The sequence below is a fragment of the Hevea brasiliensis genome, chromosome 16 (assembly GCF_030052815.1).
Source record: "Hevea brasiliensis isolate MT/VB/25A 57/8 chromosome 16, ASM3005281v1, whole genome shotgun sequence".
NCBI lineage: Eukaryota > Viridiplantae > Streptophyta > Magnoliopsida > Malpighiales > Euphorbiaceae > Hevea > Hevea brasiliensis.
Genome location: NC_079508.1, coordinates 57,330,709 through 57,357,117, shown reverse-complemented (window position 1 = coordinate 57,357,117; position 26,409 = coordinate 57,330,709). Strand labels below are relative to the sequence as shown.

At 34.0% G+C, this 26,409-nt stretch overlaps 2 protein-coding genes and 1 long non-coding RNA gene across 4 annotated transcripts; 2 read left to right on the top strand and 1 right to left on the bottom strand.

Moving 5' to 3' along the window:
• Positions 1-2,064: 2,064 nt before the first annotated feature.
• LOC110669772 (uncharacterized) lies at positions 2,065-5,327 on the bottom strand. Its single transcript, XM_021831540.2, has 5 exons — positions 5,152-5,327; positions 4,537-4,645; positions 3,890-3,989; positions 3,382-3,468; positions 2,065-2,350 (listed from the first exon to the last, which is right to left on the bottom strand). The coding sequence occupies exons 1-5, from the start codon at positions 5,213-5,215 to the stop codon at positions 2,216-2,218; spliced, it is 495 nt and encodes a 164-aa protein (XP_021687232.2). The 5' UTR covers positions 5,216-5,327; the 3' UTR covers positions 2,065-2,215.
• A 126-nt stretch (positions 5,328-5,453) lies between these two features.
• On the top strand, positions 5,454-6,330 carry LOC131174751 (uncharacterized). Its single transcript, XR_009144987.1, has 3 exons — positions 5,454-5,626; positions 5,740-5,847; positions 6,095-6,330. It is a non-coding gene; the product is annotated as an uncharacterized LOC131174751 (long non-coding RNA).
• Positions 6,331-9,374: 3,044 nt separating this feature from the next.
• Positions 9,375-24,548, top strand: LOC110669767 (MLO-like protein 10). 2 transcript variants are annotated; one of them, XM_021831536.2, is made up of 15 exons: positions 9,375-9,913; positions 19,906-19,963; positions 20,189-20,400; positions 21,130-21,246; positions 21,497-21,557; positions 21,691-21,779; positions 22,279-22,353; positions 22,438-22,526; positions 22,643-22,692; positions 22,775-22,815; positions 22,892-23,065; positions 23,265-23,300; positions 23,392-23,459; positions 23,688-23,748; positions 23,934-24,548. In XM_021831536.2, the coding sequence occupies exons 1-15, from the start codon at positions 9,722-9,724 to the stop codon at positions 24,339-24,341; spliced, it is 1,731 nt and encodes a 576-aa protein (XP_021687228.2). In that variant the 5' UTR covers positions 9,375-9,721; the 3' UTR covers positions 24,342-24,548. The 2 variants fall into 2 exon arrangements, with proteins under 2 accessions (XP_021687228.2, XP_057994317.1); XM_058138334.1 differs by lacking the exon at positions 9,375-9,913 and adding an exon at positions 19,602-19,777.
• Positions 24,549-26,409: the final 1,861 nt, after the last annotated feature.

The following is a 26,409-nucleotide window of genomic DNA, read 5'->3' as shown; positions in this document are numbered from 1 at the left end:
AAATTAAAATAAAATTCTAAAATAAAAATATTTATTTCCATACTTTTTTTTTAACTGAGTAAATACTCAATTAAAATATAATAAAAATAAAATTTAAATAATAAAAAATATTATTTTTTATTATAATAATTTAATAGTGGAGAAAACTAATAATTAAATGGGCATTTTTTTTTTCTAATTATGAAAAAAAAAGGGATTGGCCCACCCCAGCTGCCCCATTTTGAATTGATAAAATATTAATGCATGACCATTTATGATGTGGAAAACGTGTCCCAATTAGGGCATTGAGCATCTCTTAACATCAAATCATAATCAAATCATAATTAACAAAACTCTTAGAAAGAAAATCATGCTGTCAACAATGTTGTACAATTATATGTAATATAGTTGCAATATTAATAATCAATCGAATTTATCAATTCAATTAAATTATTTATATTAATTTTTTGACTTTGAACTTCATATATATATTAAGGATGGGGTCAGTTGCTTTTAATAGACAAGTCAAAACATGAGTATCGTACGTTTCATATTATCAATTATTATTATCATCATTAAATGTCATATCCAACTTTCCTGCATCTTTAATGGAGGCTTTTCCCACAATCTTCCAAACAACCATATGACTTCTGAGATTGAAGGTCATTGAATTCTTAGTTCAGTTATAATTGTTTTTCTCATAGTTTATGATTTTGGAAGTTTAAATTCTGCCTGTTCTATTTATTAAAAAAAATAATAATAATGTGAGAAAATGAGGGTAAAAATATAAAATTATTATAATTTATTATTTAAATTAAAAATAAAATATTGTTTCTGTATATTTTTAATTAATTATAAATTTATTTATTAAATTATAATAAATTGAAAAATTAAAAAAAAAAAAAAGATAACGTAATTTTTTTAATTTTTTATTAATAATTGAATTTATATTTTTCTGCATTCTAATTTAATTATTACCTAAGTCTTTCGTTCTATTTTTTTTATTTTGTTACTTTTTTATTTTCTTGTTTTATTCTTTATAACTAGATTTTAAAAATTAAAAAAAATTATTATGACCTATAAAATATGGGGAAATGACTCATGATCTTATCACAATTAGAATCCAACCCAATTGATGTGACGATAGTTCCTAATCATATTAATGAAAAATATATATATTAAAAAAAATTCACGAGAGATATTTTTTTTGGGGGGGTCAGAGGCCAGAGGAGGAAGCTTGTTGTATGATTCCCAAATCCGTGACCGAGCATATTTAACGGAGTTCATGATATTGAGACATTGTGGCCTCAGCTCACCAATTGCAATGCAAAAATGGCCTACCGCTTCAATTGTTGATGAAAATTAATCATTCCGCATGTGAAGAACAGAACAGAAGCAATAAGCACTACAATAGCCAAAATTAACACTTCCTCAAAGCAAGAATCAAGGAAAAAAAAAAAAACAAAAGAACAATTATATTTGAATTATGAATTAAAATCCTAGTTAGATGTAAAGATATTATTTTTTAATTTGAGTAGGAGAAATATTCCTCAATATGAAAGAATATTTTTCATATATGTAAAACTCTTATTTTAGTATTATTTATAAATTGAATTGGATTTCTAATTGGATTAAAATTGAGGTGACTAATACTATAAATAGAAATATTATGAAAAAGTTAGTGACTTCACCTATTAAAGAGAGCAGCTTTCAGCCTATAGTTTAAATTTGCTAATTGCTAAAAATTTGACTTTACCTATTGATAAAAAGTTTTTACTCGTTACAGCCATATGGAGCAAAAGAGATTTTAAAGTGGAGAAAGGATATAGAATTCAATGTGAATGTATGTAGTTAAAAACACTATTTGTAGTATTGTAATTAAAGTAGCAACTATTTTGAATTATGTTTAGAGAAGATTGAGATGACTAATTAATTTATTTACTATGAATAGTTATGTAATAAGAATTCTCTTGGGTGTAATTGGTATAATGAGTAATATAGTTTAAAACTTGTAATTATGATTTATTTTATTGAATAGAAAATAACATGCCTGTGGATGTAACCTATTAGAGAAAGTGAACCACGTAAATATTAATATTTTATATGTTTATTTTATTTTTTTTTTATAATTTTCACGCTTATGTGGTTTACAACAAATTATAATAAAAAAGAAAAATTTTTGGACATTGTATTCTAGTGCTGATTAACTTGTGTTGAGATCTCAACAAGTATTTTCTCACGTAGAAGCCTGGATCTCATCTGAATTCACTGCAGTTCCATTTGAGCTGTCATCTGTGTGCAGTTGAGCAGAAACCTCATCTATTGCAGAATTCAATTGTTGGATCTTTTCAGACAGTACTTTGCGAGTCTTCTGTTGTTATAACATCATAACCAAAGAAGTTTTAGTGCAAATTGTACAATGAATCATAAGGATAGATAACATGAGCAATTTAAATTTGTTATCATTTTATTTCTTTATCAATCAAAGACCCAAAATTAAAAATTCTGCTTTTAAAAGCCATGTCCACTTATATGACCAGAAAACCTGCCATACGAATGTGTGCACATCTGCACGTACAGGATGTGATCTTTAACGCCTGAGAAAATCTAAATGGGAAAGCTAGTCCTGGCATTGAGCCGGTTATGGCCAGTGCAACCATGGCTTTAAATTGCGGTCACGGGTAATGGAAACAAGCCCATAACAGTCCTAACATAACGGCTTTATGCAATTTTTTCAAAAAAAAAAAATTGCAAAGTTCATAAAATGATAAATATTGATAAATACAAGTTAAACTAAGATAGACAACTATATAATAAGTATAAATATATCAAATAAAGATATTAAATCTATCATTTTTAGATATCATAAACATTAAATAATTTATAGCTAAAATAATTATGTAGATATAATAGAAAACTCACTGTATTTCGAGCGAACTAATGCTTTAAACTATAAATTTAACCACAAATTTAATAGCAATAATAATTTTCTCAACAAATATGCAAAAAAAAAAAAAAACATGTAATGAAAAGAAATAGCAAAAAGAAAAGCAAGTAACTCACCTTTTGCAAGAAGTAGTGATGCACTATAGGAAGCTTAGAGTTTTATTTAGAAGTTTTAATTATTATAGAATTAAGAAATTTAAAGAGTATTTATTATTTAAAAATTCTATTATTACTAGATCTATTATTTCATAGTTTATCTTATTTAGTATTTCTAATTAGAATTGATTAGGTTTTCTAATCCTAAATTGATTAGAGTTGTAAATTTTATAAATAGAGCTAATTTTCTATTATCCAGTAGCTTTGGATTATGATTATTATTGAGATTAAACCCAAACCCAACTTCAATGATAATGAACATGATTGAAATGGGTGATAAATACAGAAACAAGTTCTAACCTCCAATGCCTTTTCCTCATCATAGATAAACTTTGGCAGCTTCCTCATTAAATCTTTTCTGTCTGCTCCAGTTAGTGCCTTGCTGATCTGCAATATCAATGACACATCAATCAGATGGGTTAAGTTGACTTTAGTGCATAACCTCTTCTATGGAACAAAAGAGAGCTATAGGCCAAAAGTCCATAATTATAACCTTTTTCCTAAACTTAAACCTCAACAAAAATGTTAAATCATATGGGCAAAAAGATCAGTTATTAATATCCAAGTTAAGACCAAGACCACCTAAAATGCAAAGACTGTGAAAGGCAGAAGTGGAATTCAGAAAGAGTGAAAGAAAGAAAAATAGCTGTATGGAAGTAGTCAAGCAATAAGTCACATTATATTAAAGATTATCATCAATTGTCTCGAAGAAAACATACACCATCAATATCAATGAATAATTTAGCAAAAGAAAACCCTTAAAACAGAAATTCAACTAAAATTCATCTGGTGGATGATCAAGCAGTACCTGTGGAGCATAGACACATCCCAATGTTCCAACTACTATTCCTCCCAGTACGAAGCCACCGATGAAGATACCTGCACTATTTGGTCTTCCCCGATTGCCACTGTACTTGCATAAGGAAAAACAAAAGAAAACAAGAAAGGAATGTGGTTGAGATAGCAGAAAAATATTGATATGACTTAGGCATGAGAAGAAAAGATATTAATAGGATGATATGAGAAGCATGTAAAATCTATAATGCCAAAAATAGAAGAATAATGAAAGTGAAAAACAATTTATTGACAATCCGACTGATCCAAATGCAATATGTGTCTATTGGGAAAAATATGAAAAGAAAAGTGGCAGATTGAAAGAATGCACAAGGCAACGTCTTTTAAATATTTGTAAGAAAGGAAAATACTGGAACGGAACACAATTCAAGCTACAATGTGCAATAGGAGAAAAAATTCTAGTCAGAAAAGAAAAGGAAAACAGAGACGATTAAAGCTTATGAGATTTTCATAAAGAAACATCACTGCTTTCATGTTTTAACTCAACATAGGCGGGGTGAGACAGAAAAATTGCCCAAATTCATTGCTACTGATAATTCTATTCACCGCAATATGATAGTGACTAAAGCAAATTATATATCTGAGGCAATGACATTGTACCTTGCCTGAACAGTAAGGGACCTTTTATAGGCAGTAAGCTTTGCTTTACTGAAAGATTTAGAGGGGCTAATAGATAAAAGACTCTGGTCAATTGGCTTCAAAGAACCACCTAGCATTGAATATTTTAGCAAAATTAGAAAGGCAGAATCACATTAAGGTGGTAAAAGCATTTATAAGCAGAATACGAATGGCTATAACAATACAAGTCATAATCAATCATAAAGTAAATTCCTAAACAAGACCATAAAATTGTACTCTTAGCAATCTCCAGACTCCAGCATAACATTAGCAACATTCAGAAGTTAATTATCCTAACTCTTATAAATTAATTATCTCAAGTCTTATACAGTATCATCTGATTGAGGCAGGTTGATAAATAAATTAAAAAAGAAGAGAAAAGAATCAACAAAATTGAGGATTCTTGACGCTCGCTAGTTCAGAACCCAGTTCCCAAGACCAACAACACTATGCCAAAAAAAAATTACACACATTGAATGAGAACAAATAAGAAAAACTGAGTTTTGATTTCTTACAAATTTTATGATGATCAAACAAGAGAGCTAAGACCCAGTACAAATAAAACAAGAATAAACAAAAATTTAGAAAGAAAACTACCAGATGATAAGAGGTGAGATTGAGGAGGTGTGAATGAAAGGAAGGGACTCGAAAGAGCAGTCATCCTGCGGAGTAAGGAAAAATGGCTCACCAAATGCTTGGTTGATTCCTTGATTACCGTGTGCAAGTAATCTCTTCTTCTTCTTCTTCTTCTTCTTCTTCGGTGATACTGAGAGCTTGTGGATTGAGTCAGCCCAACCTAAGTGTTACGTTGGGCTAGGCCCACGTATTTGTTGCGGTCTCTTCAAGTTTATTGCTGAATAGTGAGTGGCCTCTCAGGGCTTAGTTTTGGCCACCAATTATTGGTTTACACTTACACTGCTTGAGGGACAGCAAGCTATCATGGAATTGCTGTATGCTTCCTGGGAAATGAAAAACCAAATCTAAGATTCTAACTCAAGCCAATGATAGAAGAAAATTATATGTTATGCCGGAGATGCCATGTGGCACCGAGTTCTAGCTTCAGCAACTGGAGGTGATTACTGTTACAAACACGCAAGTAGTATTCAATTCAACTCTGTCTTAATAGCAATCTAGTTGGAATCAACTTCAAATTAATTCACCACGAATTATATTTTGTGGATGCAGCGTGAAGTACCATTGATTTAATGATCTGGGGTGCACCAATTATACATCTTCATATTTGTGCTTGCATTGTTTCTATAGTGTAGTCCCATTGCACTGGCAAAGGCTAAGGTATTCTATAATTACTTCATGATGCACAATTATGTTATGTAAAAATCAATTTCAAGGGAAGGATGTTAATTTTGTGGCTCTAAGGTTCAGAGAATGAAACAAACAGAGGAAGAAATAGAAAAAAGGGGAATTGGAGACTTCTTTGGAGTATCAATTTACTAATGGCAATTTACAATTTCAACCTCTATATTTGATAAATTGAGTAAAGAAGTTTAGATATTTTTTCAAATTTGGTTGGTTTCTGCAGATCTTTCCAGGTTGAGGTTTATGAGACAAACATCTTTTCTTTTGAGGCATACAGGCTTGTCCACAACACAAAGTCTTAGATGGATTGTTAGATTCGTTATGATGAAAACTTTTGCTATGGGTTGTTTGGAATAAGACAATGAAAAGGTAAGAGAATAATTCAAAGTGAAATTTGCTGGATACGCTCAGATATTTAAGTTAATTCTTATTTCAATAGAGACAATAAAAAAAATTAAAAGAGGAAGCCAAGAAAATGTAAAATATCTTCAAGGAATTTTCTTTATACAGTGAGTGAAAATGAATTTTACTTTCAATAAGCTATTTGTGTGCTATTTGTATAGATTGTCATGATAAGCTATTTGTGTGCTACAATACGATTATTTAGTATCATTGAAACAAGCGTGGTCTAACACACTTTCAATAAATATATCTGTCATAAGGGAAGGAGATTGGTTGATTCCTTATACTTATCAAACATAATATGAAATTTTTTATTTAGATCGGGTATGTTGCATTGAGCTAGCAAAGTTGGTTGGTCTCCACTCAACTTAATAATTTCAAATGATGTTTCATTTAACTTGATCATCTTGATCGCAAGTCATTTGATTTATTTTTTATCATCATCTCATCTAATATGACTCCTGATTATTAACTTTTTAAAAATATATGATTTGACTTGTCAACCTTCGCATATCATCTCTCCTTTTAATTCTTTCTTAGGAAAATTATATATAAAAAAAATCAAATGTTATGCAGGTGGCATTTTTCAGGCAATCTGTGCTTCTATAACAAAGATTGATTATTTAACAATGCAAGTTTAATTTTGTTATGTGATTAGCATCTGACATCTAAGTTCATAACAATTTGTGAAAATAATCCCTAAATGTCTTATTTTACTTCTCAAACAACAGTCTATCATATATGGAAGAATATTCTTTTTGTCTGATGAAGCAGAATTTCTTGATGTAATATGAGTCCGGATTGAAATCATGCTGCCATAAAAACTTGCAAGAAATTTTGACAAGGGTCACTCTTGGTGTAGCCCTTCAATTCTTGGGTTGCAATATCACGTTCCCTCTGTATGCCCTAGTCACTGAGGTGAAGATGTACAACATTTTCCAGGACAAACTAACAAGATACAGCAGAGAAGAACCTAACTAATGATACAGAATATTACAATTGCATGTCTCACATGAAAAAGGCAATCTTTGAAGTGCAAACAGCAAAAGCTTTGAAAATATGGAAGAAGGCAGCAAGGGAGAAAAGCAAGCTGAGGAAGCCTGCAACAGCAGAAGCTGAAGCTTCATCTGGGTTCACGAGTCCAGATCAGGCAAGTACCAAAAGCAGAGGAACTTCACCTATGCATTTGCTTCACAAGTACAAAAATAACAACTATGTAGACCTAGAAAGTGTTCTTAGTTCTCCTAGAGAGCTTAGTATTCTAAAACAGAATTGTCAGACTGAAGGTCCTTCGCCATCCTCCAACTGCAGGGATGGCCAATTGGCCATGAACCAGGAAGAGAAAATCCCCTTCTGTTTGTTTTGCTGATCATTCAATTACACAAGATAGGTAAGCCTCAAATCGCAATTAAAGGTTCATTAATTCCAATCAAGTTATATCATTCTTAATATTAATGATGAGATTTATATTATCAATAAATTTGAATCTAATCATACTAAGAAATTTGATGGTAAATGAAAAACAACATTTAGTTTCAAATAAAAAAAAAATTATTTAGAAAAGTCGATTTCAAATAAAATTTAATTATTATGGGTGTTCATGCCTCTTGTATTAAAAAAATAATATTGAGGAGCCAAGTAGGGTCATTTCCACCACGATGGAGCGTACAAGTTGGTTCTTGCTTTTTATATATTATTCCCGAGTAGGCAAAACTATTGAATTGAAAATGGCTTTGGTTAGATACAAAGTGTGAAAATGAATACAAAATTATATTGAGTTGTGATTGACAAGAAACTTGTATGTATTGGGTTTGAAGTTTTCTGCGATTTCTTCAACTTCAAGACGCGTTCGTACCAATTAAATTTTGGAAAATCTGAAAAAAAAAAATCAATTAGAATAATTCGGAGATAAAATCTTGAAATCACCATAAAAAACTAAAAACTGATATAGGAAATCCATGTCATTATTATATATAGTTCATATAATAAAAAATATATATATATATATATATATATATAACGAGCTTCTGGAGACCCAACCCACAACTTTGTCCGCGTTAAAAAAATAGTATTTAAAAAATTAATAATTTTTAAATTTATATAAATAAAATATATTATATTTAAAAAACATATTTTTTCTTCATTATAATTGTAACAATGTTGAACAAATTTATGCTACTCACTAAATAATAAATAACTTTTCTTCATCAAATAGATCAGCAACCCTACCCAATCATTGTATTTATATATTCTCTTTTCTCTCTATATTTTACTTTACCATATCTTGATTTTTATTGTCCACTATAAGAAATGAATTTGTATGCTCTATTATGGATTATATTTTGTTGTTGTTTCTTCAATATCCTACCAACGATCATAGAGTAATTAACAATTTAACATATACTAAAATTGTTAGAAATTAAAGTGTATTTTAACATAAAATTTGAAAAATTTTTTAATTAACTCCATTGACATCTCATATGTAATTTTTTTTATTCATTCAATTTAATTAGATTCGAATTCTTGAAAAATTAAAAAAAATAAATAAATTGAATGGTAGTGTTATGATGGGTCTGATTGGGAATTCTAATTTCCAATCAAACAAAACAATCAAAATAAAACAATGGTTTATTGTATAGATAATGTCAAATATTTTTGTAATCGGTAATTATATTTAAATGTTCTTTGAATTGTATATTTTAATTTTTAACATTAAAAATAATTAATTAATTTGAAGAATTTTAAATTTTGTTCACTTAAAATAATTATTAATAAAAAAAACAATTTATAATCATATATTTTACTGAGATTAATAAAATTAATCTCAACATTATATTCAGGATATAGATATAATTATTCTCTACTCTAAAATGTGGGAACATATGATCAAACAATTATTAAAAACTTCTAACTTTTTCCTTCAATTGGTCTAAAACAAATAAGTTTTCAGGCGAAAACAAAAGCTTCTTCTGTTTGCAGGTTCCACTTTCCTCCTCAATTAATGGCCGTATCGTAGCCTGACTCCAATTGTATTAAAGCATCCCACGCAGCCTTCATATCAGTTATTGGTTTATCCTCCACCGTTATAATAAAAACCATTGACTTGGGCGTAGCTGACACCAGATCAGAAGTTGCCCATTGACCATTGCTCGTACTGACACCAAATCAGAAGTTGCCCATTGCTCTTATGAAAACAAATCAAGAATAAAGAATTCTATGAAGAGGGCTATTTTCTTCGATTATTATATATATTTTTCAGCTGAAACCGTGTTTCTACTGCTGAAGACTAGTTCACCTGCGGCTACGAGGCCGACTCGTCACTTACTTACTCCTGCTACTGTTAGCTTATCAAGAATAAATCCTTCTTTCATCGTTCTTTTCTCCTGCAAAACGTTCCCTTCTTTCTTTTCCTGTTCCTCTGCTCTCTAATCTTCTCTTTGTAGTGGAAATGAAGTTGCTTTTTTGTTTGTGTTTGTGGGTGGTGTGTGGCCGAGGACTGCGGGTTATGGCTGCAAGTAATGACAGTAGCAGCACGCAGAGGAAGCTTGATCAAACACCCACATGGGCTGTGGCTGGTGTTTGCGCTGTTATGATCATCATCTCTATTCTCTTAGAAAAAGGTCTTCACAAATTTGGAACGGTATGTGCAAAATATTCCATTCAAATAGTCTTTATTTGATTTTCTGCCTTCTTTTTTCGTGTTCTTGATAATCTTGATGTTTTGCCCACATGGATTTTGTTTTTGCTTCTCTTTAATTCTTCAGTCCTTTTCCTTGGCTATAAAAGGATTGAGAAATTTTGGAATAAGAATTCTGATGTTTATTACCTCAGAAATCAAATATATATATAAAAAATTACAGCTAACAAATAGGTTTATCATCAAGCAAAATTATCAAAATTGTATCAGAATCATACAACAAAAGGTAAGAACATATATGCACATAAAAATTTCCAAACAAATGTCCTAAATAAATGCAAAATAAGTGGCAGCTAACAGCTGCCTTTCCAATACCCCCTGTCAAACTGATCCTTTCCCAACGCCTTTGTGAAGATATCCGCAGGTTGCATTGAACTACGTACATAATCTGTTCGAATGTTACCATTTAATATCTCATCACGGATAAAATGACAGTCCACTTCAATATGCTTGGTACATTCATGATAGACAGTATTAGCAACTATATGCAGAGCTGCCTAACTATCACAATACAAATTCATAGTTTCAGTATGCGTCACACCAAGAGAATTCAATAATCCTTTCAACCATTTAAGTTCACAAGTTGTAGTACGCATAGACCGATATTCAGCTTCAGCGGATGAGTGAGACACTGTCTGTTGCTTTTTAGTCTTCCACGAGATAGGGGATTCACCCAAAAGAACAAAATAACCGGTCAAAGACCGTCTCGTCAAAGGACAGCTAGCCCAATCAGAATCACAGTAAGCAGACAATTTGAGATCACAATTGGCATGCAGTAGTATACCCTGACCTGGATTTTCTTTCAAATAATGCACAACTCTAATAGCTGCCTCCCAATGAGCTTTATTCGGTTGTTGCATGAACTGAGCAAGAATATGCACACAATAAGACAACTCGGGCCGAGTTATTGTTAGATAAATAAGCCGTCCCACCAGACGCCTATACTGAGCAGGGTCATCCACATCATCACTCTCGGTAAGGGCCAGCTTGTGATTTCGTTCAAGAGGAGTTTTAGCCAGCTTGCAACCCAGTAATCCAACTTCTGAAATTACATCCAACGCATACTTCCGTTGACACAAGAAAATACCATTTGAGTTTCTGGCTACTTCAATCCCTAAGAAAAATTTTAGCTTCCCCAAGTCTTTCATATGAAAGCAACGACTCACATAGTTCTTGAATTTTTGTACAACGGAAACATCATTGCTGGAGATAATAAGGTCATCCACATAAATAAGCACATTCAATTGAACAGTCCCGGCTCGAAAAGTGAACAAAGAGTAATCTGAATATGATTGCTGAAATCCATAAGCTTTCAGAGATGCAGCCAATTTCACAAACCAACATCTAGGTGCTTGCCGCAAACTGTATAGAGATTTCTGGAGTTTACAAACCTTCCCTGGTGATTGAGAAGCAAATCCAGGCGGCATCTTCATGTAAACCTCTTCCTCCAAATCACCGTGTAAGAAAGCATTTTGGACATCCATCTGATGGAGTTCCCAATTCTTTACAGCTGCAATAGCAAAAAAGGTGCGCACAGTAACCATTTTTGCTGTAGGAGCAAAAGTCTCCTGATAATCTATGCCTTCAACTTGATTATTTCTCAATATCACTAACCGCGCCTTGTATCTTTCAACACTTCCATCAGAATTGTATTTAATTTTGTATACCCACTTGCTTTTTATTGCTTTCTTCCCAAATGACAGATTTTCAACTGTCCATATACCATTATCCTCCAAATCTTGTATTTCTTTTCTCATAGCCGCTCTCCACCGTTCATCCTTAACTGCTTTTGCATAAGAGCTTGGTTCATGTCCTGTAGTAATGGCTGCCAAAAAACATCGGTGTTGTGTAGAGAATTTATCATAACCCACATAATGTGCTATAGAGTAAGGCACACCTGAGGAATCAGATTGGAAAGGTGACCATACCGAGGGGCTTGTTTTGATGGCGTTTGTCACATAATCCTTCAAACGAACACTAGGTTGCTTGGCCCTTTGTTCCCTACCAAGTTGCTCTTCAACAACTTCACCTTTATCCACTCCCTCACTGTTTTTATCGATCAATTCTTCCGTTTTAGGATTCACCTCACTTTCTCTACCTACACTTTCATCGTGCTCCTTTCCCAAGTTGTTCTCTAAACCATCAACTTCATCACCCAACTCCTCAACTCCATTTTTAATGAGTTCATCACCCATTGTTTTCTCATTTGCATTGTGGAAATTCTGTTTCAGCGAATACCACGTCTCTTGATACAAAGTATTCTTTAGTTTCCAAATCATATAATCTCCATCCCTTCTTTTCAAATGGATACCCAACTAAAACACACCTACGACTTCTACTACCAAATTTATCTTTATCCCGATTCAGATTATGCGCATAGCACAAATAACCGAAAACCCGAACGTGTTTGTAAGAAGGTACTTTCCCAAAGAGTATCTTATATGGGGTTTTACCATTTAATAACATAGATGGAGTCCTATTAATCAAATACCCGGCTGCAAGTACACATTCTCCCCAAAATTCTATGGGTAAATTTGCTTGGAAATGCAAGGCTCTTGCCACATTAAGAATATGACGATGTTTTCTTTCCACTTAGCTATTTTGTTAAGGTGTTCCTACACAGGAAGTCTGATGCAACATCCCTTGTTCATCTAAATATTCTTTCAAGCATATAAATTCACTTCCGTTATTACTTCTAACAATTTTCACATTTTTTTCAAATTGGCGTTTAACCATCACAACAAATTTCTTAAGAAAACAAGCTACTTCTTGTTTTCCATTTAGCAAATTTATCCAAATAGCACGAGAGTAATCATCAACAATTGTTAAGAAGTAAATTGCTCCACAAGAAGTTGGGACTCTATAAGGTCCCCACAAATCACAATGTATCAATTCAAAACAACCATCAGCTTTATTGTCACTAGAAAAGAAAATCTCTCTTGTTTCCTTTGCTCTAAAACAAACTTCACAAGTTTTATTAGTTTTTCTAACTATGCTACCAGCTTCTGGAATTAACTCTACCACCTTATAAGAAAGATGACCCATTCTCTTATGCCAAAGCTCAAAAGACAGCCCCTTGCAAGCATGTACTGATGTCACTCTCTTGAGAAAGTACAGCCCCTCGTGTTGCTCACACGCTCCAATCAGGTTCCTTGAATTTAGGTCCTGTATAGCACAAATTTTGTTAGTGAGTTGAATAACTAAATTTGAATCATTAAGTAGTTGTGACACAGAGATCAGATTACAATTCAAATTTGGCACATAAAGGACTCGTTGCAATTTCAAGTCTCCTCCAAGCAACATAGTTCCTTCTTTCACCGCCAAGGTCTTTTCTCCATTAGGTAACCCGACTGAGCATGGCACAATGTCACGCAATTCTCTCAAAAATGCCAACGTTCTTGTCATATGATGGGAAGCTCTTGTGTCAATAATCCAAGGAAATATCCTCTGCATACCTGTCAGCCTCTCATTGCCAAGAATTCAACATGCCCAGCAAAGCACCCCACTGATCTTCATTTAATCCACTAAGACCATTTCGATCTGAATCTGTCATAATTCCACGCCCACCATCACCTCCAGTTGCTTGTGTGGCGTTGGCACGAGCAACTCCTCCCTTGCTACGTCCTGCTCCATTGCCATGCTTTTGACCACCTCCTCGTCCAACAGAAGCTCCATGTTGTCTATTACCCCACCATTCTGGATAACCTATCAGCTGGAAACAACTTTCAGCATCATGTCCCTCTCAGTTGCAATTAGAACAAATTGAGGATTTGTCTTTATCCCCCCCTGAATTTTGACTACCTGCTCGAATTGCAAAACACATAGGATTACCTCTTTCTTCCTTGGTTCGTGTCATAGTTCGCACCCGCTCTTGCTGAACAACCATAGCATAGGCACAATTCAAATTGGGCAAGGGTTCAGTGCTCAAAATATTAGAGCGCACTGTTCCGTATCCTTCTTCATCTAAGCCCATCAAAAACTGATGAACTCTCTCTTCTTCACGCTTTCTTTCCAATTCAATGGTAAGATTGCATCTGCAGCCTGCACAAATACACACTGGTATCTGATCATAGTTGTTTATTTCATCCCATAACGTTTTGAGTTTTCCGAAATAGGACACGATCGATTGACCTTCCTTGCTTACAATTTGCCAGATCCGATCTCAGTTGCTGCATTCGTGGACCATTCCTAATCGAGAACCTCTGTTTAATATCCTCCCACAGATCCTTTACGTTCTCCATGTGAGAGATGGTCGAGCGAAGCGTCGGTTCAATGGTGTTAAACACCCAAGAAACCAGCATAGAGTTAACCGTCCACTAATCTTCGAGTTTCAGTGAGTCATCTGCTGGTTGCTTGACAGATCCATCAATAAAACCATATTTCTTTTTGGCCCGCAATACAGTCCGCATAGCTCGCGCCCATTCTTCGTAATTCTCGCCGTTCAACTGAACTTGGGTAATCAAATTACCTGGGTTGTCATTCGAATTCAGTGTGTAAGAACTAGAAGTTTTCTTCCCGGATCCAGAACTCTCATTTTTCTTTTCATCAACCATGGCTCTGATACCATGCAAAAGAACTAAGAAATTTTAGAATAAGAATTCTGATGTTTATGGCCCTAGAAATCAAAGATATATATAAAAAATTACAGCTAACAAATAGGTTCCTAATCAAGCTAAACTACTACAATTGTATCATAATCATACAACGTAAAAGAACTAAGAAATTTTGGAATAAGAATTCTGATCTTTATTGCCCCAGAAATCAAAGATATATATAAAAAATTACAGCTAACAAATGAGTTCCTAATCAAGCTAAACTACCAAAATTATATTAGAACCATACAATAAAAGGTAAGAACAGATATGCACACAAAAACTCCTAAACAAATGCCCTAAATAAATGCAAAATAAGTGGCAGCTAACAGCTGCCTTTTCAATAACCCCCCTAAAGTTGGAGCATGGAGATCTCGAATGCCCAACTTGCGAAGAAGAAAGTCAAATTGATCCTTTCCCAACGCCTTTGTGAAGATATTCGCAGGTTGTATTGAACTACGTACATAATCTGTTCGAATGTTACCATTCAATATCTCATCACGGATAAAATGATAGTCCACTTCAATATGCTTGGTACGTTCATGATAGATAGGATTAGCAACTATATGCAGAGCTGCCTGACTATCACAATACAAATTCATAGGTTCAGTATGCACCACACCAAGAGAATTCAATAATCCTTTCAACCATTTAAGTTCACAAGTTGTAGTACTCATAGATCGATATTCAGCTTCAGCGATGAGCGAGACACTGTCTATTGCTTTTTAGTCTTCCACGAGATAGGGGATTCACCCAAAAGAAAAAAATAACCGGTCAAATACTGTCTCGTCAAAGGACAGCTAGCCCAATCAGAATCACAGTAAGCAGACAATTTGAGATCACAATTGGCATGCAGTAGTATACCCTGACTTGGATTTTCTTTCAAATAATGCACAACTCTAACAGCTGCCTCCCAATGAGCTTTCTTCGGTTGTTGCATGAACTGAGCAAGAATATGCACACAATAAGACAACTCGGGCCGAGTTATTGTTAGATAAATAAGCCGACCCACCAAACACCTATATTGAGCAGGGTCATCCACATCATCACTCTCGGTAAGGACCAGTTTGTGATTTCGTTCAAGAGGAGTTTTAGCCTGCTTGCAACCCAGTAATCCAACTTCTGAAATTACATCCAACGCATACTTACGTTAACACAAGAAAATACCATTCGAGTTTCTGGCTACTTCAATCCCTAAGAAAAATTTCAGCTTCCCCAAGTCTTTCATATGAAAGCAACGACTCAAATAGTTCTTGAATTTTTGTATAGCGGAAACATCATTGCTGGAGATAATAAGGTCATCCACATAAATAAGCACATTCAATTGAGCAGTCCTAGCTTGAAAAGTGAACAAAGAGTAATCTGAATATGATTGCTGAAATCCATAAGCTTTCAGAGATGCAGCCAATTTCACAAACCAACATCTAGGTGCTTACCGCAAACTATATAGAGATTTCCGGAGTTTATAAACCTTCCCTAGTGATTGAGAAGCAAATCCAGGCGGCATCTTCATGTAAACCTCTTCCTCCAAATCACCGTGTAAGAAAGCATTTTGGACATCCATCTGATGGAGTTCCCAATTCTTTACAGCCTCAACGGCAAGAAAGGTGCGTACAATAACCATTTTTACTGTAGGAGCAAAAGTCTCCTGATAATCTATGCCTTCAACTTGATTATTTCCCAATATCACTAACCGCGCCTTGTATCGTTTAACACTTCCATCAGAATTGTATTTAATTTTGTATACCCACTTGCTTCCTACTGCTTTTTTCCCAAATGGTAGATTTTCAACTGTCCATGTACCATTATCCTTTAAAGCCTGTATTTCTTTTCTCATAGCCGCTCTCAACCGTTCATCCTTAACTTCTTCTGCATAAGAGCTTGGTTTATGTCCTGTAGTAATGGCTGCCAAAAAACATCGATGTTGTGCAGAGAATTTATCATAACCCACATAATGTGTTATAGAGTAAGGCGTACCTGAGGAATCAGATTGGGAAGGTGAGCATACCGAGGGGCTTGTTTTGATGGCGTTTGTCACATAATCCTTCAAATGAACACTAGGTTGCTTGGCCTTTTATCTCCTACCTGGTTGCTCTTTAACAACTTCACCTCTATCCACTCTCTCACTGTTTTCATGGATCAATTATTCTATTTCAGGATTCACCTCACTTTCTCTACCCACACTTTCATCGTGCTCCTTTCACAAGTTGTTCTCTAAACCATCAACTTCATCACTCAACTCCTCAACTCCATTTTTAATGAGTTCATCACCCATTGTTTTCTCATTTGCATATGGAAATTCTGTTTCAGCGAATACCACATCTCTTGATACAAAGTATTCTTTAGTTTCCAAATCATACAATCTCCATACCTTCTTTTCAAATGGATACCCAACAAAAACACACCTATGACTTCTACTACCAAATTTATCTTTATCCCGATTCAGATTATGTGCATAGCACATACAACCGAAAACCCGAATGTGTTTGTAAGAAGGTACTTTCCCAAAGAGCATCTCATATGGGGTTTTACCATTTAATAACATAGATGGAGTCCTAGTAATCAAATACCCGGCTGCAAGTACACATTCTCCCCAAAATTCTATGGGTAAATTTTCTTGGAAATTCAAGGCTCTTGCCACATTAAGAATATGGCGATGTTTTCTTTCCACTCGGCCATTTTGTTGAGGTGTTCCTACATAGGAAGTCTGATGCAACATCCCTTGTTCATCAAAATATTCTTTCAAGCACATAAATTCACTTCCGTTATCACTTCTGACAATTTTCACATTTTTTTCAAATTGGCGTTTAACCATCAGAACAAATTTCTTAAGAACACAAGCTACTTCTTGTTTTCCATTCAGCAAATATATCCAAATAGCATGAGAGTAATCATCAACAATTGTTAAGAAGTAAATTGCTCCACAAGAAGTTGGGACTCTATAAGGTCCCTACAAATCATAATGTATCAATTCAAAACAACCATCAGCTTTATTGTCACTAGAAAAGAAAATCTCTCTCGTTTGCTTTGCTCTAAAACAAACTTCACAAGTTTTATTAGTTTTCCTAACTATGCTACCAGCTTCTGGAATTAACTCTACCACCTTATAAGAAGGATGACCCATTCTCTTATGCCAAAGCTCAAAAGACCCCACATTAGCTACCTTGCAAGCATGTACCGATGTCACTCCCTTGAGAAAGTACAGCCCCTCGCCATGCTCACCCACTCCAATCAGGTTCCTCGAATTTAGGTCCTGTATAGCACAAATTTTGTTAGTAAGTTGAATAACCAAATTTGAATCATTAAGTAGTTGTGATACAGAGATCAGATTGCAATTCAAATTTGACACATAAAGGACTCGCTGCAATTTCAAGTCTCCTCCAAGCAATACAGTTCCTTCTTTCACCGCCAAGGTCTTTTCTCCATTAGGTAACCCGATTGAGCATGGCATAATGTCACGCAATTCACTCAAAAATGCCAATGTTCCTATCATATGATGGGAAGCTCCTGTGTCAATAATCCAAGGAAATATCCTCTGCGTACCTGTCAGCCTCTCATTGCCACCATTCTGACAAGAATTCAACATGCCCAGCAAAGCAGCCACTGCTTTTCATTTAATCCACTAAGACCATTTCGATCTGAATCTGTCACAATTCCACGCCCACCATCAACTCCAGTTGCTTGTGTGGCGTTGGCACAAGCAACTCCTCCCTTGCTATGTCCTGCTCCATTGCCATGCTTTTGACCACCTCCTCGTCCAGCAGAAGTTCCACGTGGTCTATTACCCCACCATTCTGGATAACCTATCAGCTGGAAACAACTTTCAGCATCATGTCCCTCTCGATTGCAATTAGAACAAATTGAGGATTTGTCTTTATCCCCCCCTGAATTTCGACTACTTGCTCGAATTGCAAAACTCATAGAATTGCCTCTTTCTTCCTTGGTTCGTGTCATAGTTCGCACCCGCTCTTGCTGAACAACCATAGCATAGGCACGATTCAAATTGGGTAAGGGTTTAGTGCTCAAAATATTAGAGCGCACCGTTCCGTATCCTTCTTCATCCAAGCCCATCAAAAACTGATGAACTCTCTCTTCTTCACGCTTTCTTTCCAATTTAATGGTAAGATTGCATCTACAGCTTGCATAGATACACACTGGTATCTGATCATAGTTGTTTATTTCATCCCATAACGTTTTGACTCTTCCGAAATAGGACATGATCGGTTGACCTTCCTGCCTACAATTTGCCAGATCCGATCTTAGTTGCTGCATTTGTGGACCATTTCCAATTGAGAACCTCTGTTTAATATCCTCCCACAGATCTTTTACGTTCTCCATGTGAGAGATGGTCGAGCGAAGCGTCGGTTCAATGGTGTTAAACACCCAAGAAACCAGCATAGAGTTAACCGTTCACCAATCTTCGAGTTCCGGTGAGTCATCTGCTGGTTGCTTGACAGATCCATCAATAAAACTATATTTCTTTTTGGCCCGCAATGCAGTTCGCATAGTTCGCGCCCATTTTTTGTAATTCTCGCCCTTCAACTGAACTTGGGTAATCAAGTTATCTAGGTTGTCATTTGAATTTAGTGTGTAAGAACTAGAAGTTTTCTTCCCTGATCCAGAACTCTCATTTTTTCTTTTCATCAGTCATGGCTCCGATACCATGTAAAAGAACTAAGAAATTTTGAAATAAGAATTCTGATCTTTATTGCTCCAGAAATGAAAGATATATATAAAAAATTACAGCTAACAAATGCGTTTCTAATCAAGCTAAACTATCAAAATTTTATCAGTAAAAATAGATATGCACACAAAAATTTGTAAATAAATACCCTAAATAAATGCAAAATAACAGCCGCCTTTCCAATATGTGTTACAATTCTTCGTTCTTTTTGGTTGTTGGGTGGTCTAAACCATCAATGCAATCTGCTTCTTCAATTCTGAACTGTAGACGACACTTAAAGGCGGATTTAAAGAACTGAAAATTCCCCCTCCCCCAACCCCACCCCCCCCCCCCCTCTCTCTCTCTCTCTCCCCCGCCTTTAATTTTGATTACACTTTTTCATTGATCAATATTTCACTATCTTGCAATGGGATTAACGTGTTCTTACTTTCTCCTGCCGCTCGTTGCTAACTGTCGCTTTCAATTGAACTTATCATGTCGGGCTAAAGTAATTGGAAATCTTATTCTTTTTCTTCGTCAATCTTTGTGCAAGTAAGACCTTGTTGTTGTTGCTGCTGGAAAATCAAATATTTTTGGCTTTACTTGGTTCAAATTGTGATCTTGCTCTGTTAGCTCATTTTAATTGTCTTTGGTCTAAATTTTTTGAATTTTCAATTCAGTGGTTGACAGAAAGGCACAAGAGAGCTCTATTTGAAGCCTTGGAGAAGGTTAAATCTGGTAAGAACAATGTGTATGATACTTGGCTATCAAAACTATGAAGCCAAGACCAAGGAGTTTAATAATTATAATCAGCATTTGACAAAGATTATCATTCAAAGGAAATGTTTTTGATACTCAGGCTGATAAATTTTGAAACACAACAAAAAATTTTGAAAGTTGATATGCTCTTTTAAATTTTTATTTGTGGGAGTGGAAAATCTGACTCTGAAATTATTATTGCAGAGCTAATGATTCTAGGATTCATTTCACTGCTCCTAACTTTTGGGCAGACATACATTACAAAAATATGTATTCCCCAGAATGTTGCAGACACTATGTTGCCATGTCGAGCTGATGGTGAAAATGACCAAACTGAAGAACAACATCGCCGGAGGCTGTTGTGGTTTGAACGTAGATTTCTAGCAGGTGCTGAAACCACTAGTAAATGCAAATCGGTGAGTGTATATGTTTATTGTTAATTAAGTTAAAGCTTTTTGATTGGCACTTGAGAAGTTCTCAAGCGTCTTCTTATAGTAAATATCAATGACATTGCTAGCCTGTATTGCAATTTGTATGCAATAAACTTACTACCAGAGATGGCATCTAAGGACTGTTTTACTGGAAACAAAGCAAATAGGATTTTTCTTTATATTTCTTTCGGTTAGTGGAAGGTAAGTGCGTTCCAGACAAGCCAAAACTAACTCAATACAGGCATGCTATGATCAGTATATCTTTTCGGTGCACCAATTTTAACCTTAATTTTCTCATTAAATGACAAGAGATGAAATGAACTTTAATTGTTTTATCATATATAGTTGTAATGAAAATTTCATAAAGAATTGATGTTTCATATATGTTAAAATAAGGATTTACTGCTTTAGCTATTGCAGATCACATATTGTGACATGCTAATGGAATTAAAAATCATAGACCAACAATTCTTTATAATTTTTTTTTTCAGTCTGCAAGTTTGCCATTAGATGTAGACTTCTTCAGTTTCATAGAAATTGACCTTACTGCTATTTGAGATATGACTTCCTACATTATGGGAATTGATTTTATAGGCAAGTGTATTAGCCACCTCACTTTAGTGTGGTCTTGGCAGTTTTCTTCATCAGTATATGAGCTAATAACCTGGAATCCTATCTTGCTTAAGTGATAGCTAATTTTGTTTTATTTTACAGGGGTATGAACCACTTATATCAGTTGATGGACTGCATCAATTACACATCCTCATATTCTTCTTAGCAGTCTTTCATGTCTTATATAGTTTAACTACCATGATGCTTGGAAGACTAAAGGTAAGGAAATGTTTGCTTTATCATACAGCCTATGCTATTGTGATGTTCCTTTCTTGAAAAGAAATCCTCTCTATTAAGGCTTAGAGCGAATTAGCTAGAAACAGTCATTTGGTTGAAATCCAAGTAGACCGGTCTGTTGACAAACCTGCATGCTGCATCCTGCTAATTGATTTGTGTACCGAGTTAATTTTTTATTTGAAGACTCATAAACTCTTGATATTTAGCTACTTAATGAAGTTTCTTTGTGTAGATTCGTGGTTGGAAGGAATGGGAGCAGGAGACTTCATCCCATGATTATGAGTTTTCAAATGGTATATTGTCACCCTCCATGTTATAGCCCGGATTTTTCAGCTTTTCTCTCGAACTTGATTTGAATGATTTGTTCATTGTAACTGAGTCTAGATGTCATCTCAGATGCTAAATTAGATATACTTTTATGTGCAGATCCTTCAAGATTCAGGCTGACTCATGAGACATCTTTCGTGAGAGCACATACTAGCTTCTGGACTAGAATTCCTTTCTTTTTTTATATTGTAAGATATATTTCACTAAAGCAGCATGTGTTAATTTCCCTTTTTTTTTTCTAATTTTTATTTGGAAAAGTAACATAGAACATAATGTGGAGATGCAAGTGACTTAAATCTGATTTAAACTTTCAACTCTTACCTCAAATGTTCACATAAGCGGAGAAGCCTTGATCGTTGAATGAAAAACTTAGCACATCTAGATTTTGAAAAGAAATTGCACCCCCTAAATAACATTAGAGAACATTTTGACTGAAATAATCAGATAACAGCAGCTAACATTGATGATGCAAAAGGAGAACACATAACAAATCATATTTTAAAATACATTGCTTTGAATTATATAAATTTAACTGGGATGGACTCCTGCTGACAATTTCAAGTGCGGAAGGTTAATATTTGGTTAGTTCAGTTTGGTACTCATTAGAATTTAGAGCAGGGTTACATTTGATGTTTTTCAGTTTGATGCTATTTTTGTTCTATAAATTTATGTTTCAACCCGTTGCAGGGATGCTTCTTCCGACAATTTTTTAGGTCTGTTAGCAAGGCTGATTACTTGACATTGCGCAATGGATTTATCACAGTGAGTTTTCAAATGCAAAGTTTCATTTTCTGGTGTTGGATGCTTGGATAGGCCACTCTCATTTTGACATTGCAATGTTTGTAGGTTCATTTAGCTCCTGGAAGTAAGTTTAATTTCCAAAAATACATAAAAAGATCATTGGAAGATGATTTCAAGCTCGTTGTGGGAGTAAGGTAAAAGTTGACATTTAAAATCTCTCATCATGTTATACTCATCAGTATTTACAATTTATAATCCATAATCAAGTTCTTGAATAAATTACACCTAACTTATTCCATATTGTTGACAGTCCTGTTTTGTGGGCATCCTTTGTAATTTTCCTGCTCCTAAATGTTAAAGGTAATACTGCTTATTTTTTAGAAATATTAAGTTGAATTTGAGAGATTATACGTACAGTCTAAAAATCTGTTGTTCTTTTTAGGATGGCAAGCATTATTTTGGGCTTCTATGACCCCTGTGATTGTAAGTACCCTGCTGCTATATTTCTTAAACAGATTAAGGGGAAGAATCAATTTTCTAACCAGTTAATTTGTTACAGATAATCTTTGCTGTTGGGACAGAGCTTCAAGCCATTCTGACAAAGATGGCTCTTGAAATTGCAGAAAGACACGCAGTGGTGCAAGGGATGCCTCTTGTCCAAGGCTCAGACAAATATTTTTGGTTTGGTCGTCCTCACTTGGTTCTTTTTCTTATCCATTTTGCTTTATTTCAGGTATTGGATGCCCTTCTCTTTTGCAGATACTAAATACACCTCACCCTTAATCATTCTGATTTAGTGTGATATGTTTATTTTATTGCTTTAGGAATTTGGCTGTGTAATTCTAGCACCTTTGTTCTCTGTGTAATCTTTTGATTATTTTATGCAAAGAGAATCTAATAATTTTCTGCAACTTATTTCATGGCATGTGCAGAATGCTTTTCAAATAACATATTTCCTGTGGATATGGGTAATGGACTATTCTCACCAACCTTGTTGAATCCTCTGTTCTCCCATGTTTCACTCCTGTGGTTCTTGCTAACAAATTCATATATTTGCAGTATTCATTTGGGTTAAAATCTTGCTTTCATTCCAATTTCAAGCTTGCTATAGTAAAGGTTGCTTTAGGGTAAGCATTTTCCTCTGCATTTCTTGTTTTGCACCTCCAGTGAGAATGGTCACTCTAGTAATGAACTTGAAACCCACCAAGAACTTGCCATAGGATCGAAACTGGCCCTCCACTCAACTATGGACGCAGCATGTCTACAACCCTCGATGGAAAAGTTTATTAGTTTTAGGCATTTAATCTTTGTTTTAATTTGAATTGCTGGATTGAATTTTTGCCGGGGCCTTGCAGGGCTGGGGTCTTATTTCTCTGCAGCTACATCACACTTCCACTATATGCCCTAGTAACTCAGGTACTTCAAATCTACTAAAAATTTTTCTTCTCTGCTAGTGGATTGAACAGATCCAATGTTATTAAAATACTGTTAAGTTCAAATGGCCCATATGTTAACAAGCTTAAAAAATTTTTGCCCCCACAAACCTAGATGATTCCCACACTGAATGATGGTTGCTGACCACTATTGACGAACACTTTCAGATGGGTTCACATATGAAGAAATCAATCTTTGATGAACAAACAAGTAAGGCCCTTAAGAAGTGGCATATGGCTGTGAAAAAGAGGCACAAGAAAGAAGGGAAGTCTCCAACTAGGACCTTTGGTGGAACTGGAAGTGCAAGCCCAGCCTCAACAGTACACTCTCCTGGTAACAAACTTCACCGTTTCAAAACCACTGGACACTCAACTCGCTCCTACACCTATGAGGACCAGGAAATATCTGATATGGAAGCTGAGACATTGTCACCCACGTCTTCAACCACCAACTTGATTGTAAGAACCAGTCAGGATGATGAAGCAGCCGAATTAAGCGAACCCCACGACGAAGAAGAAACAAGCCATGAAGATGACTTCTCTTTTGTCAAGGCTGCTGTAACAAAATTACCATAGAGGCAAAGTTCACTGGGCTTTATGCCATGCCACCCCTTTGTACATTTGGGTCTGATAACACATCAATATAGGTTTTTTTTTTTTTTTTTTGGCTTATAATGAAATTCAAACTCCATATCTCATTGTTACACCAACGACTTTAAACTTGAGAATCACTAAGTTTAGCTCATTACTCAAACTCAAACTTCATATCTCATTATTTTTTTTTATAAAAACAAACTTATAATAACTCTACCATTGCCCTTTATAAATAGCAAGTGTCATAAAGGGTTGTCTATTTTATTCCTTTGAGTTGGAGAAATAAAATAAATTCGATCTTTTAAATGTTTGGTAATTATTCTATGACTTTATAAAAGTTTTCCGGCTCGGAAGGCCATTCGCCCTCTTTTTTTTTCTTTTTTTTTTTTTGCCATATTTATTACTTTTGTTTGATTAGTTGTAAGATTAATTTTTATATATAATATTAATACAATTTTATCTATTATTTTTAAAAACTATTATTATTTTTAAAAAAATTAAAAGATATTAATTAAATTTTATCAATTTTACCTTTACCTCCCTGTATAAACACAAGAACGAATTTTATAATTTTTTAAAATTCATCTTATGACTTTCTTTTCTAGTAAAATTAAAAAATATTTTATTATAATTTAAATAATTTAATTATTTTTTAAATTATCATAAAAAATTTTAAGTAATAAATAAAAATAAAAAAAAGAAATAATTAAAAATAAATAAATTATATTAAAAACAGATTTTTTTTTTTTTAAAGAAACATACAGAGAAAAAAAAAAGTGGAATATATATTTTTTTATAATTATCCCTCTGTCAGCTTCAACACTTAAATTACTAAATTAAATACAAGCAATGAACAGGGTCTTTCAGTATTTCCCTTTGACATACGCAACTTTTTGTTTGTTTCTGAACTCTCGAACTTGGCATTGGTCCCCTTCTACTATTGAATATTAAATATCATATAAAAACTAAATCCAGCCCTTAATCGCACATCCCACAGTACTCTTAATTTTCATCAACTTGTTTTCCTAGCTAACCTTTTAATACCATATTTATCCATACTAAACTAAGCTAATTATAAACTAAATACTGCATTATTATATCCACTAATGAATAGAATGGTGGGATAAGCTCAATTTATAGATAAGTTAAAGACTCTAATAAAGGGTTAACACAGAAAAAGAAAATAATGTCATGCGAGTGAAGGTGGGATGGGGACCCTGCGAGGGAGACAATGCACGTGTTTAAGAACAATTAAATACGAATTGTGAAACCCATGGAGAGAAGGGTACCCTGGCAGTGCCTGCCTGCAGCAGCCAGGGTGTCGTTTACTAATTTTGATTAGGGTATGCTGTGTCTTAATCTTCCTATAGAATATTAAGTATCCAAAATTGAATTTATATACTGAGGGGAGAGAGTCGGATTCACTCGTTTCATCCAAAACCCATATGAAACCAAAATATACCCATGTCTTTTTCTACCTTGATTACAACAATGAACTTCAAGGAATTCGATTTCGTTTCCAACTTGTTTTGTATTTCCTAGTTGGTGGTGTGTAGCCTATTTGATTGGAGTTAATATATGTATTTGATTTTTTTTTAATTTTTTTTAATGAATAGGGAGATTGAAAGATATCATAATTAAAAGTTTATAATTAGAGGGTTAACAAATAAATACTAAAAAAACTATATTTATATATTTATATTAAAATTTATGATTAAAAATTTAATTTTAAAAACTTTTGAGAAATAAAAGCCGCTGAGTTCTGTTCTTATAGAGACTCAAATAAAAATCTGCTAAATGAGTTATATTCCTTTAATCATTAAATTAAATCAGATTAGGTAATTTTAATTATACTTGAGTATTTATAAGGTCTTATAAAAAATAATAATATTATAAGGTTAATATTTTTACAATGGGAGATATATTTGATAATTTAAAAATTTATCCTTTTATGAGCGTTGTTATAGAAATTTAGAAGTTAATTTTTTTTTGTTATATAATTGGGAAACAATGTTGACAATTTTAGGATTGATCCAATTAACGAATCAAA